This window comes from Cyprinus carpio, chromosome A23 (assembly GCF_018340385.1).
Source record: "Cyprinus carpio isolate SPL01 chromosome A23, ASM1834038v1, whole genome shotgun sequence".
Taxonomy (NCBI): domain Eukaryota; kingdom Metazoa; phylum Chordata; class Actinopteri; order Cypriniformes; family Cyprinidae; genus Cyprinus; species Cyprinus carpio.
In genome coordinates, this window is record NC_056594.1 from 16,769,152 (window position 1) to 16,782,975 (window position 13,824).

A 13,824-nucleotide genomic window follows, 5' to 3' on the forward strand; every position below is an offset into this window, starting at 1 on the left:
TTAGTCTTTGCTGCTTTAGTCGAATAGGTCAACCTGGGATCAAGGCACCAAAAATTGGTCTAAAGATGGTCAAATAGCACTGCTAACCAAACACTGCGAATCAAACATCACTATTATTATGATTTGAGACTATAAATCACTGTTTAACAGGAATTTCAATATTATGATACTACTGCAATATTTGAAACACCAACCTTGGCTGCCTATAAAGGGGTTGCATCAACTTGAAGAACTGGGCTCTTCCTTGTCTAATCCAAGAACAAGCTCCCATTAGAAAATCAGAGCAAGCCAGTCTTCAATATGTGCTCTCGCAGCTCCTAATTTCAACAGCCAATCAGTCTCTCCCACTATTGGTAGGAGGCAAATTAAAGTTGAATTGCCCAGTGTACAGTAACATGATTAGGAAGATTGCTCGCAATCTCGCTGAGAGCCAGCAAGGTGGCACTGAGGGTGCAACACCATCTGCAATCACAGCAGACAATAATGATTACTGTAATCACCTGATCATGCTATCAGGAAGCATCTGCTGGTAAAACTGCTTTTACGACTACAAAATGTCTGAAAATAGTACACTTGTACTCAGACCATACATGTTAGAAAATGTGATGTAAAAGCCACTTTTCACAAATATATATATATATACACACACACACACACATAAATAAAATAATATATACACGCAAATACTAAAAACTATTTTCATAATATATGGAAAAAAATAACACTTTCAAAGTCATCAGACATCAACTGTATGTTGTAGAAAGTGTATAGTGAAAGTGAGACAGACGGAGAAAGACAAAGCATTCAATTTACAGGCAGATTGATGCTAATTCAACATGAAATTGAAGGAGGAGGGAGAAATTGTTATGATGATTGAAATGCATGTTCTATTGTTTTGCTCATTTGTGTTCAGTATAATTGAAGCTTCCTTACAACACTGAAACCAAGAGGAACATTTAAACAAATGCATCTCCCGGCTATTTGTATATGGCAGCAGATACTGTATTGTAATCAATGCAATACTCTGGAACCGGAACATCATGGATAATATCAGACCACACTAAATATGGAATTAAAACAAGAAAAAGCTTGCCTTTTACAAAAAGCACTCAATTTAAGCAATTATGAAACTGCAGGAGAAAAGTATAACCTCAGCCAACCACGTTGCAGATACACCAATTTGTGTTGCTGCACATCAGCATAATTTGTTGTAGTGTTGCAGTGTGTCGAGAAACTTCCACCAGTATGAAAACCAATGTGCCGGATGCTCCCTTCACCTTAAAAAAATAAAATAAAAATTAACAAATAACTGCCGGGCAAGTTTTGCTTAGCGGGGCAAACTCTAGTGAGGGTTTTTGCCACTGACAGCCTGTTTCTAAATGACTCATTAAGTTTCTGCTAAAGTAAAAAATGATCTCTGCCGATCTCTCTAAGGAAAGAGCAGTACAGACATCTGGAGGGAGAGGAAAGACTCTAAAAAAGATTTTTGTGATTTTTATGAGTTTTGTGGCTTTTAGTCAATGTGTGTTAAGACACAGTGATCACTGGCGAAATTTCAGCTAAATTTTGTGGGGAAAAAAGGTTCATTGTCAATAGTGTAGAGAAGTATGAAATGCAGCTCACACAGAAGGCACTTTCAAACCAAGCAGCTTTCTGTTGGTCAGCGTGACAAATCGGTAGCACCAACCTGAACCCAACTTGACTGAGAAATATCACAGAACAACAGTTTTGAGAAATCTATACGCTAGTGTCCTCCAAATATTATATGCTCAATTAAAAGCAAGTAAGTCTTGCTTCACGGCTGTGACGTGCAATGAAAGATTTTAGCTTTGAAAAAATGAACTATGTCAGCATAGAAAAGAAAACTGTGCCAAGCCATTTCATGGGATCTTTAAAAATGCATACCGTTACATTTCAGTGAGCATATGTGCTGGTTTTATTTGTATTCTCATGAGACGGACATGGTTCTATTCTGAAGCTGCCGTAAAGCTAAGTTACAGAAGAGCTGGAGAACATGTTACATTTCCAACTGTCTTTCCTGCTGTGCATCCGAGACAATAAAGAACGTCTTCAGCCACGGCTCATTACTGACCAAATCTAAGGTACAACATGGTGGAATCAGGAGGTTACAGACTGGGAAAGCTAAACATGCTAAAGCCACTACCCAGCTGTTTCCCAGCTCATCAAAGACTTCAGCAACTAGCACATCAAACACCATCTTGGACCACAAGGGATGCTCGGAACAAAGTAAAGGTGTTTCTGAGAGAGCAGCGATGGAGGTTGAGCTAACTAGCGGACACAGCTGCGTGTCGGTCCACTAAACTGCCATTCCTTTCATGTGCCGCATTCAGCTGCAGATCACCGCTGCGTCTCTGCTCCAGTCCTCAACACATCCACCATGTCACCGATGATGTCAGTGTCGAGGAGAGTGGGATGGGTGCCCAGAAACTCACTTAACCAGTTCAGTGAGACATTTGTCCAATTACGGCCTTAAATGCCTGCCAGAAGGAAGCCACCTGAAAAGTTCTCCCCAGCCCTGTCGGAACACAGTCCAAACCAAATACTGATTAACAAAGGAAGCAATATGACAGAAATCAGTTTGGTCATGCATGCCCACTGTGTTGTTTGTGAGATGTAAATGGCGGCATAAACAACAACATACAAAAACAGTGTTGGGGAGACTAACTAAAAAAAGAGATGCTACTAACTACACTTCTCAGGAGAATGACAGTAGCGCAGCTGTTTTCAAAATGGTATAGTGAGCTAGTTTTTCCACCAACTAGCGTTGTAACATGATATAATTGCTTGTTTCTGACATTGTATTGTGAATTAAGCTTTTTATAGTCATGCAAACCATGGAAGTAATCAAATACTTCTCTAAACTGTTATATTTTGCTTCTATGTAGAGTTCAAAATTCAGATTCTTAGTGTCTAAGCAGCATTTAACATATTTATGTAGCAAAATACACAACTATTCAAAAATTGGGATTAGTTTTTTGTTTTGTTTTAGGAAATGAAATGCATACTTTTGTTTAGCAAGGACACAGTAAATTGATCAAGTGACAGTAAAGACATTTATAATGTTACAAAATATTTCTATAATTTTAAACTCTATTTAAGAACTCTGAAAAAATATATATCATGGCTTCCACAAAAATATTAAGTAGTATAACTGTTTTCAACAGTGATAAAGAGCAGCAACTAAACATGATAGAATGATTTCTGAAGGATCATGTGACACTGAAGACTGGAGTAATGATGCTGAGAATTCAGCTTTGCCATCACAGGAATAAATTCCATTTTAAAATATATTAAAACAGAAAACAGTTATTTTAAAATTGTAATATTTCACAGAAGTACTATTTTTACTGTGTGTTTGCTCAAATAAATACAACCTTGGTGAGTACAGTATAAGAGACAATTTTTTTTAAATATTAAAAAAATAAATCTTACTGACCCAAAACTTTTGTAGTGTATGTAGTTACATGCTGTTGTTCAACACTATCCATCACTTATGCATGTTTTCTAGTTTTAGTAAGTGCATTCATTGAGATCCCTCATTTTTGTGCCAGATATATCCTGCTCAGATTTTAAAAATCAATTACATAATCATATATTTGGTTAAATACTACTATATTTTCTATATTTTTGGAGAGCAGCCTGATATCATTAAAGTATCTTAAAGTATCAGTAGCTTGTGGCTTGGAAAACTAAGTTTTAAAGCAGTTTCCCCAACACTACATGCATGCGTAGAATAGTTTCCCTTTGGTTTCCCTTTGGGGGTTTTTATGAGTGGAATTACCATGTAGGTCATGCAAACTACTGTCTAATGGGGGCGTGTATAATCAGCCCAGGTGCTCTTTTCAAATTACTTTTTTTTTTAGTAAACCTGAGTCACACCATTTCCTGCAGTCTCCCAGTTCACGATGCCTGCGCTCTGATTGGATTCATGTAGTACAGATCGTGTGACCATCTCAAATCAGCACTAATCTCCCAGTGGGATAACTTTAAAGATCTAATTTTAGCATGCAGTCTTTTCCTCTTTAGCAATATCAAAGAGAAAAGCAACCCTCTGGGGCTGATCTCTCCTAACGTATCCCCCCTCCTCTCAGGAAGCCCGCACTCTCCCCTGAGATTTGCACTTAAAACACAAAATAAACTTAACTTCATGCCCTATAATTAATCTGACGCAATACTACTAACAGAGGCTGATATTTTCAACAGCAAATACGGCAGATCTTGTTGTGCTATCAAAAAAGACGTAATTTTAATATAAATGTTAAGTATTAGAATAGCAGAACTGCATGTTTTCCCTCTGAATATAAATTCACACGCTGACCTCTAAATAAAATGGATGAATGGGACGTTGAATGCCACTGATTTTCATTCTGCTGTCCTTGCCACCCTTATCTGCCAAAATCCTGCTGAGGTGAACAGTATCGCTGCTCTGCCACCCATCAGCTCAGAGGGCACTGCCACCGGGGTAAGGTCACGAGCCTATAACACACACAACACTCCTACACTTTCTGACAGTAAAAAAGAAAACCACCACAATATAGTGGTGACTACATCATAAAATCAAATGACTGAAATAAAATAATGTATTACCATAATACATGTCCAAATTAAATAAAATAACAAAGAAAAATACTAGTTTATACAACAGCATAGCAATGGTATCATATTCATATATGAATAATTTTCATATTCATATCAAAGTACATCTAAAAAATACAATAATAATAATATATTATATATTTCCCAAAAATAAAATATAAATATAAATAAATAAATAAATAAATAAATTTAAAATCAAATACTTTTTTTTTTTACCATAATATCATATGGTAATGCCATATTTTTTTGTAGTAATTTGGTTTCCAATTAGGCCGACCCTTTTAAAGCCCATATTTCAAAAGAACAAGTCTGTTATCTTTGTTTTTCTACTTTACATTATACCATACTTTTGCTCAATTTCACTTCAAGCATGTAAAAGTTTTTAGTATGCTTTAGTAATAATGTAAATCAGTATAAATTTACAATATTGACCATCATACTTTTTCGTTCGTCAGTTATTACATTTAAATAATCATTGTTTTCTGTATTGACCAAAGTGATTTTGAAGTTTTCAGAGTCCTGCGTGCTATTAATCAATCTCAAAGGCCAGTGGATGGTTGTTAATGTTGCTTATATTCAACACTCTCCAATATTTCATTCACCCTAAAACAGCTACAGAAAAGGAGTGTGAAAATGACTGATGTTGGAACTGTTTAACCTACAGCAGCCTGGTGGAATGTGGACAATAGCACCCTGGGTCTGCTTTCATTAATTCATTCAAAGGGCTTTTTCCTCAACTTGTGTGTCCAGCTACAAGAGCCAATGCTCCAAGAGTCATCTGTATCTGCTTTACCAGGATATATACACTGTATAAAGAGAGAGAGGGAGAACCAGCATGGAACTTCTGCTTGGAGCGAGGGAGGGTACGGCAGGGAACTGTGTCGATTGAATGGGGAATTGGTGTGTGTGTGAGAGCAAGCAAGAGGGAGGGAGAGAAAAAGAGAAAGTGGCAACAGAGAGTGGTGGGTTTGCTCTTTGGGAAAGGAGCCAATCCAATTACAGGCAGCAGTGCAAGCCCGGTTTCTTTAGCTGAGCTAAATTTCACATTTCATCAGTCTCTTCCCTTCTCTCACTGCTGCTGTGCTATACTTTCTCCCTCTTTCTCTCGTTCCCTCCACCTCCTCTTACAAGTGGAGGGCAGGAATAGGCAGATCATGCAACAGACTGCACTATTCAAAGATGAGGCGCAACCACTCACTCCTGTACAACAATATATCGCTTATAGAGCATCAAAATCCTGGAACATCAGCATGGCTGCAACTAAGGCTAGGTCATATAGATAAAAGTGGAAATTATACTTTTACAACTGTTAATTAAAAAATTTATATATTGATATATTAAAATATTTGTTGTTATTATTATTAATACATTTGAACTATATAATACATATTGATACATATATATATATATATATATATATATATATATATATATATATATGAGAATGTGTCTCGATTGTAGCATACAGTAAAGATCTATATGTAAAAAAATACATTCTTATTATTATTACACTACAAGACATAGAAAATGTCTTGATTGTAGTACACAAGTAAAATACAGTAAAAATTTAGTTAAAAATAATATTTTTTCACACTATTTTCCCCTTAATGATAAAATGATATTTTTAATATAAAAAAGTGTTTTTAAATGTGTTATATTTAAATATATTGCTTATTTATTTGTATTATTTTTGAATATTTAAACATTTTATATGCACCAGTATAATACATAGTAATTAAAAGTAACATTCTTAACTACATTAGATTAATATTTACCTACATATTAGTGGTTTGTTTGATTAAATGGACAGTTGATTCATTGAAATGAATGGAACTAACAAGCTCCAGTGCCAGGTTTGCTTCTGAAATCAGTGTATTAAAACATCTATTCAAACATTTCAAAACAAAACTACATGTCCTTAGGAAGCCAGAAACTCCAGATATGCCAGATACTCAGAGTTGCACAGCAGGAAAAAAGGCTCACGGACACAAAACAAAGTATCTCACAAATACCAGCTTCCTGAGCTCTCAAGGCTCGTCTGTGTATTCTCCAAGAGACACACTTTTTGGGGCTGTGATAGCTCCCTAACCTTTCCAAAACACACAAGCTCTCATAAGGCCGTCTCATCTTCTTCCTCGACACTGTCACGATTTGTGCAGATGTGACTGAATTCTCAGGGTTTGCAGAGATTATCACAAGACACTCAGTTTTCCACCTAGGGCAATACGTCTCTAATTCCACCATATTGGTATGTTTCATTCTCCCTTCTGCCCACTAGGGCGGCGATATGAGAATCCAAGCTAGCTTGAGGCTAGAAAAACATGCCACGGCAGCACTTCTAAGAACACAATGCTGTTGGCCTAATTTAATTTCACCAACCGCGAGGAGAAAAAAAATAACATTAATTAATAAGCCACTAAAACAAGAGGATTACAGAGAGTGAATGCCTCCGATGCCACTTCCTGATTGCGGTGCTGATTCAATTATAAATGAATTAATCAAGGCGCAAAACACAATTTGGACGCTGCCGTGCTACCGGCATGAAACAAACACTCAGTTTGACACTTTGACATTGTCCGTTCTCCCTTGTGTCTGGGGAGGCAGCTGTTATTTGTGTGTGTTTGTAGGGGGGCAGGTGGGAACGAGGGACAAAACCAATGTTTGTAGAGCAGGTCTCTCTCTGTCTTCATCTCTTTGGTGTCTCCTGCAGCTGCTGTGGGGTGAGGACATGCCTGTTTCTGCTCGTCTAACAGGGCATGGCCTGTCACTCAACGCTCTCGTGCCCCAAAGGGGCCATGAGTCCCAAAAGCAGCTGATGGACCCCTTGTCATTTTCATAATTGCCTATTGCAGGTAGTCTCGTCTTGCTACTACAGCAGTTCCATTAGCCACATGCTAACATGTCAACACTTAATGAACTGGATGCTCAACAAAGGGCAAACATTTTGAACCACATAAATAGATCTGTAAAGTGAACACAAAATCAAAATAGAGGCCAATCACTTTCTCAAAACACTTATTGGATTAATCGAGCACATTTCAGCTCATGTTTATGTCAGTATTGTTATTAACTAAAATAATTAGCAAATCCATTTCAGTAACAGAACTAAAGCTTAAATAAAATATAAAATTTTTATGAATGTGAAGTGTTGCTTTGGCAAAAAAAATAAAATAAAAATAGAAACTTTAAGTACTAAAATTACTAAAACTGACTGAAATAAAAATAAAGATTTAAGAAATTAAAAAAATGCAAAAATGTCAGAACTTAAAAGTACTAAAACTTAAATGAAAATATAAAAGATATATAAACAATATTAATAAATACTATAATAATATAAATAATACTAAAATAAATCTGGTTCATTTGGAAAAAACAAAAAACTGTTTTCATAATCCTAAATCAAAAAGGCCAAACTGTCTCTGGCTCAGAAATAATTTTTCTTTTTGGTTGACGACATCTAGAGCAAAAATAAATATATCCTATTAGCTAAAAATATATTTTGTTGTTGTTTTAGGCTTATGTTGTACTGTAGTAGGTAACACAGACTTTCTAAAATTGTGTTAATAGTTAGTGCAGTAATTTATGCCTACGTTTTTAGATAAATGAAGATCAATTTAAGATGGATAAAATTAAGTCCCACACTACATATGTTTCTTGTTAAATATAGCAAATCTAATGGGTAGTGAAAGAAGTTTCATGTTGACTTAAGCGATAGAAGTTGAGTGATGGTTTCTTGTCTATTGCTGCCATTACCAACCAGAAAGGTGCATTTAACACCCCATTTTCTCTTTATGCCCTTTATCTGAAAGAGATTATAATTACGCATATGATAACCCTAACAGTGTCTGGCTTTTCTGTCTAACATCCTTTCCATGGGTTTGGCTGAGAAAACATTCTATTAAAATTAATAGACTAGGGAGGCAGACAGGAACCCCTGAGGTCGCTTTAAGCTGCCCATTATGGTTGGGAAAGTGAACAGAACCAGATGAATCCTTCAAAAAAGTATGAAATATTTAGTCAAAAAGTTTCTGGTTCCCTCTTTTCCATCTCTACTTTTAAATGAGGCCAGTAGAGCAGTTCAAAGCAGTGCTCCAGAAGACACCATTAATAACTAACATGACACACTGTTTGCGATCAAAAATGTTTGCCTGTAAGTGAGGTGAGAGGTCTACAACTTCTTCATTTAACTCAAACATGTGTAACTCTGTACACATCTCAGATGCTCAGCACAACATTCTGCGACAAGACTCACCTTTTTCAGTCGTCCACTCTTGGTGCCAACAAAAGCCACACAGTAGCCATTATAGATGTAGGAGATCACCGAGGTCATGCGATCACGGCTTTCTGTATAAAGTGTGTGTCCGGTCACCAGCTGAGAGCCGCCAAGGGGCTGGTTGATGTCCAAACCGCAGAAGGAGTCATCAATAGGGACGGGCTACAGGAGGAGAAAGGTCAAACGAGAGTCAGCAGTTTGCTTTGAATCAAAAAGTCAAGGTCAGTTCGGTTGTTTATACAGACATCAGTTAGAGGGTGAAAAGGTTGCACTAATTTTAATACAGGGAAGCACTTTGTAAGCTAGTGAGGGTAAACAATGGATCAGGGAACACTAAATGATAATTTGCACCATTTTTACTGTAAATAAATAAATAAATAACATCAATTTGTCATGATTGTACTGTGATGATTTATAACTTTTATAATTTTTTTTTTTTACTGTCTACATACTGTCTACCAAAAAAACAATTTGGGATTACTGTAAACTGTCTACAATATATAAAACTATTTTTAAATGGGATTTGTGTGTTGTTGTTTTTCTTTTTACTGCATAAGCTGTAACTGTCACCCCGTCCCGTATACGGGACGCCTATTTTACTATATATATGACAAATAATATCGTATCTAAGACTATATATATATTTACCAAGTTTTTTTTTTAAAAATAAGGAAAAGAAATAGATTAATTTATGACAAGAGTGGCACCCTTAAAAACAGGAGTTCTGACCTTGTCAAAACTTCTTTGTTGCCTTTTTCTCATTCACACTTTAGAAATACCTGAAAACTTAAAATCTCAAAATTCACCCTTTAAAACCCATTTTAAAATCAGACATTGCATTACCATGAAAAATGGTACATCAATAATCATGTTATAAAATGTTTTTGTTCATGAATTATAAAAAATTTTTGTTTGGAAAGTGCACTTTCAAGTCTATGTTCTGAAGCAGCACAACCTTTTTTTAATAATAAAAAGATTTTTTCTATTTCAAATAAATGCTGTTCTTTTGGACTTTCTATTCATCAAAGAATCTTTAAAAAATGTCATGGTGTTCACAAAAATTTGAAGCAGCACAACCTTTTTTTAATAAACATCCAAATATCTTTCATGGGCAGCAAGTCAGCATATCAGAATGATTTCTGAAGGATCATACGACACAGAAGACTGATTAATGGCTGCTGAAAATTCAGCTTTGCATCAAAAGAATACAATAAATTACATTATAAATTAATTGTTTTTCATTGAAACTGTAAAAACTGTTTGTTAGTGTTATTTTAATCAAATAAATGCAGACTTGGTGAGCATAAGAGACTTCTTTAAATATATATATTTCTTTTAAATCTTAAGAACCCTATACTTTTGAAAAGTAGTGTATATTCACTACAAAATTTTCCAAGACTTTTCCAAGCATGGAAATCACTGTTTAAAAATTCTCTGACATTTACAGGTTTTCAGTGACTGTGGGATTCAGTTTTACTAGTGTATCACACTGTCAAGTGATGCCCAACCAGCTGGTAGTTTGCATTTGCAGTGAAGGCCAGAGAATACGGACTCTTGTTCAGTTTCTGAGGGGAGACAGTAACAGGACCATTGAGTGTGGTTTTCTGAGCAGCTGGCCAGACATGTTCCCGCTCTGCTCTGGTGAGTCCTGCCAGGCTCCCTGACTGCCTCATTACCCAGTGCTATAAGAATAGTGTAGCTTACCCCGGCTGGGGACGAAAGCACAATAACACACACTTACACACCACACCAGCCGAAAACAACACCTATACAGATGAGACCAGGGCCAAAACCATAACTTCCATAAGCACACAGTCTCTAATTCTGATCTAAATGATCTTGTCATTTAGGACAGGGTGGTTCTATTAGTTTAGGCACTTCTATGTTGCAATTGTATTTTAATTTTTTTTATAAAAACTAGGAAATTGTAACATTTTTCTTTTGATGTTCTTTAAAAAACTTTTTACCATGCTGCCTTTATTTCTGCTACGTTCCAGATGTAGACTTTCAATCTCATACTATTAAAATGTGCATATAAATAAATATATACTTCCAATCTTTATTTATTTATTACAATTATCCCTCATTTCCATTTTTAAGTAAATATAAATATCACAATATTTTAGGGTGTATATTTTCAATTAAGTTATAATTATGTCAAGTTAAGCAACAAGTAAAAAAAATAATTAGTGGTTGTATTTGTGATAAATAATAATTTTTAATACAGATTGCTGCTAAACATCATTAAAGATGTGGTGGCAATTACTCTTGGAAATTACTTTTAGAAAATGTACAGAATCCTCTGGTTCTCCATGTACTGTATATCCACTTTTCGACACTGTAGGTAGACAAACTAGTGTGAAATGTGTCCACAGGGCCAAAAGAAACACCCATATTTTTCCCTCGCTTGCTTTCTATTGCTCTCCCCGTGCATCTCCTCCTCTCTCGCAGACACACACATACACACCACATGAGATTGAAGCTTATAAACATTTACAATCAAATGGGAGGGTCTATGGTCCATTTTTCATGTCACATGCATACATGGGTCACTATCAATTCCCATTTGAGTTTGGGGGGCGAGTTACAACACTCAGCGGCGTTTAGATTCAGGTCATCGGAGATGGTGACTGACACTGGCCTCAAAGTGCCATGTAGAGTAAGAGAGATGGATACTGTGCGCTCGGTCATGATGCTGAACGCAGCACTGCTCTTCCCAACTCTCCACAGCCCTTTAATATCAGCCTGCTCGACTACAGGCTCACGCTGTAAAATCCTTACTGCCTCCCAGACCTTCACAAGCTGGGGGACAGCAATAAAGCAGAGATGTAAATGCCTCATACTCGGCAGATGTTGTTCCAGCCCTTCTTCATCATGTTTTATTTTATTTTTCAATCCAAAAATAACTGCCTTAGAGATTTTCAAATCTGTTCCTCAAAAACAGCTGGCCCTTTTGATTGCATTATTTAAATATGTTTGTATGCAAAGTCCTTTTTGAAGAAAGTCAGTCCACTCTGTATTCATCTTGGTAATGCCCAAGGGCAGCTATGTTCTAGTCTTGCCAATCTTATGCAAATTTAGAGAACAGGATTCATTCTACATCTTATATACTTCAATTGGGAAAGACCAAAACTTCCAAAATCACATATGAAATCTGGCAAAGATGGTATCATAAATTGTACTACTTTAAATTAGCTAAATGTGCAAACGTTATATTTCTACATTTATAGAATTTAATAACCAATCAATAAGATTATTATTTGTAATTAATTGATACATTTTATAAATGTTGTTCAGTTACTGAGGGGAGACAAAGCCAATGTCAAAACAAAGAAAATGGAAAACTGATTTTATATTGTGACGAGTGGGGCGGGGCCGAGAGCCGTGGGAATGTTGTGACGAGTGGGGCGGGGCCGAGAGCCGTGGGAACGGAGCGAGGCCGGTCGAGTGATTGGGAAATGAGCGACACCTGCTCCACTCACCGGTCTCGAGTCCTGAGGAGATCGGGAGGATACAAAAGAGGAGCAACGACAGTGAAGGACGAGAGAGGACCAGGCCTGGGTTTTATTTTGTGTTTGGTTTTTGTTTGTGCGCGGGAGTCGCCCGTGAGGGGCTGTCGTGCTGTTTTATGTTTATTTGATTATTAAAGTTTTATTTGAGTGTCCGCCAGTTCCCGCCTCCTTCTTCCTGTGATTATGGAGTTTTATTGTTACATATATATATCTAGCTTTTTAACCTTCAGCACCAAGCGTGAAACCTAAAGTGCCTGATTTGATATTCACATGGCAACGCTTATGCTCATCACCGGAACCCATTTCCTATGACTGCTGTTTCAGGTAGGGGGTTATTGTTCCATACACAAATCTGGACAAGGGTCGCCACTTTGGAAGCCAACTGATCAATAGAATGTCCTCCTTAGATCAGTGCTTAAACTAGCACTGCGATAGGCTTGATCAGGCGGCCTGATGAATCGTAACACCGGCTGAATGAGTGAATAGCATAAAAGGGCTGCATGTGAAGCAGCGAGCAGTTTGGCCAGGCAGGAAGACAGTTGCAAGCTGGGCTCTTTGATAAATCTTTCATTCAGCCTTCTCGGCTTATGACTTCTCTTCCTATCACCCTGTGCATCTCTAAGTTCCACTTTCTCTGTGATTCAGCAGAGACACTGGAGCCGAAGGAGTTAGACCGAAGTCTGTACAGAGGCCATAGGTGCGTCCAAAATCGCATACTTATGCACTATGACATTTTTTTAGTATGAATAGTGCAAGTAGTGCGTTCACATAGAAAATTCCAAAAAGAAAAAGTGCACTTTAAATACCTGGATGATGCACTTAAATAACCCAAAAAAAACGAAGTGTGGAATGTTGGACACTTCATGCACTCAACTGTCGCAGCTTTATTTACGTAGCGAAGGGGGAGGGGTTATCAGACTCCGAGTACATACAGGTGCTGGTCATATAATTAGAATATCATCAAAAAGTTGATTTCACCAATTCCATTCAAAAAGTGAAACTTGTATATTATATGCATTCATTACACACAGATTGATATATTTGAAATGTTTATTTCTTTTAATTTTGATGATTATAACTGACAACTAAGTAAAATCCCAAATTCAGTATCTCAGAAAATTAGAATATTACTTAAGACCAATACAAAGAAAGGATTTTTAGAAATCTTGGCCAACTGAAAAGTATGAACATGAAAAGTATGAGCATGTACAGCACTCAATACTTAGTTGGGGCTCCTTTTGCCTGAATTACTGCAGCAATGCGGCATGGCATGGAGTCGATCAGTCTGTGGCACTGCTCAGGTGTTATGAGACCCCAGGTTGCTCTAATAGTGGCCTTCACCTCTTCTGCATTCTTGGGTCTGGCATATCGCATCTTCCTCTTCACAATACCCCATATATTTTCTATGGGGTTAAGGTCAGG

The 13,824-nt window shown here is 36.8% G+C and overlaps 1 protein-coding gene across 4 annotated transcripts in view; it reads right to left on the reverse strand.

Moving 5' to 3' along the window:
• The window catches only part of LOC109065508 (plexin-A2-like), a 206,592-nt gene that overhangs the window by 137,683 nt on the left and 55,085 nt on the right, over window positions 1-13,824 (reverse strand). For all 4 annotated transcript variants that reach the window (XM_042713475.1, XM_042713473.1, XM_042713472.1 and 1 more), the window contains one exon: window positions 8,870-9,052. In XM_042713475.1, coding sequence (XP_042569409.1) covers window positions 8,870-9,052 — 183 coding nt within the window. The remainder of the gene's footprint in view (window positions 1-8,869; window positions 9,053-13,824) is intronic.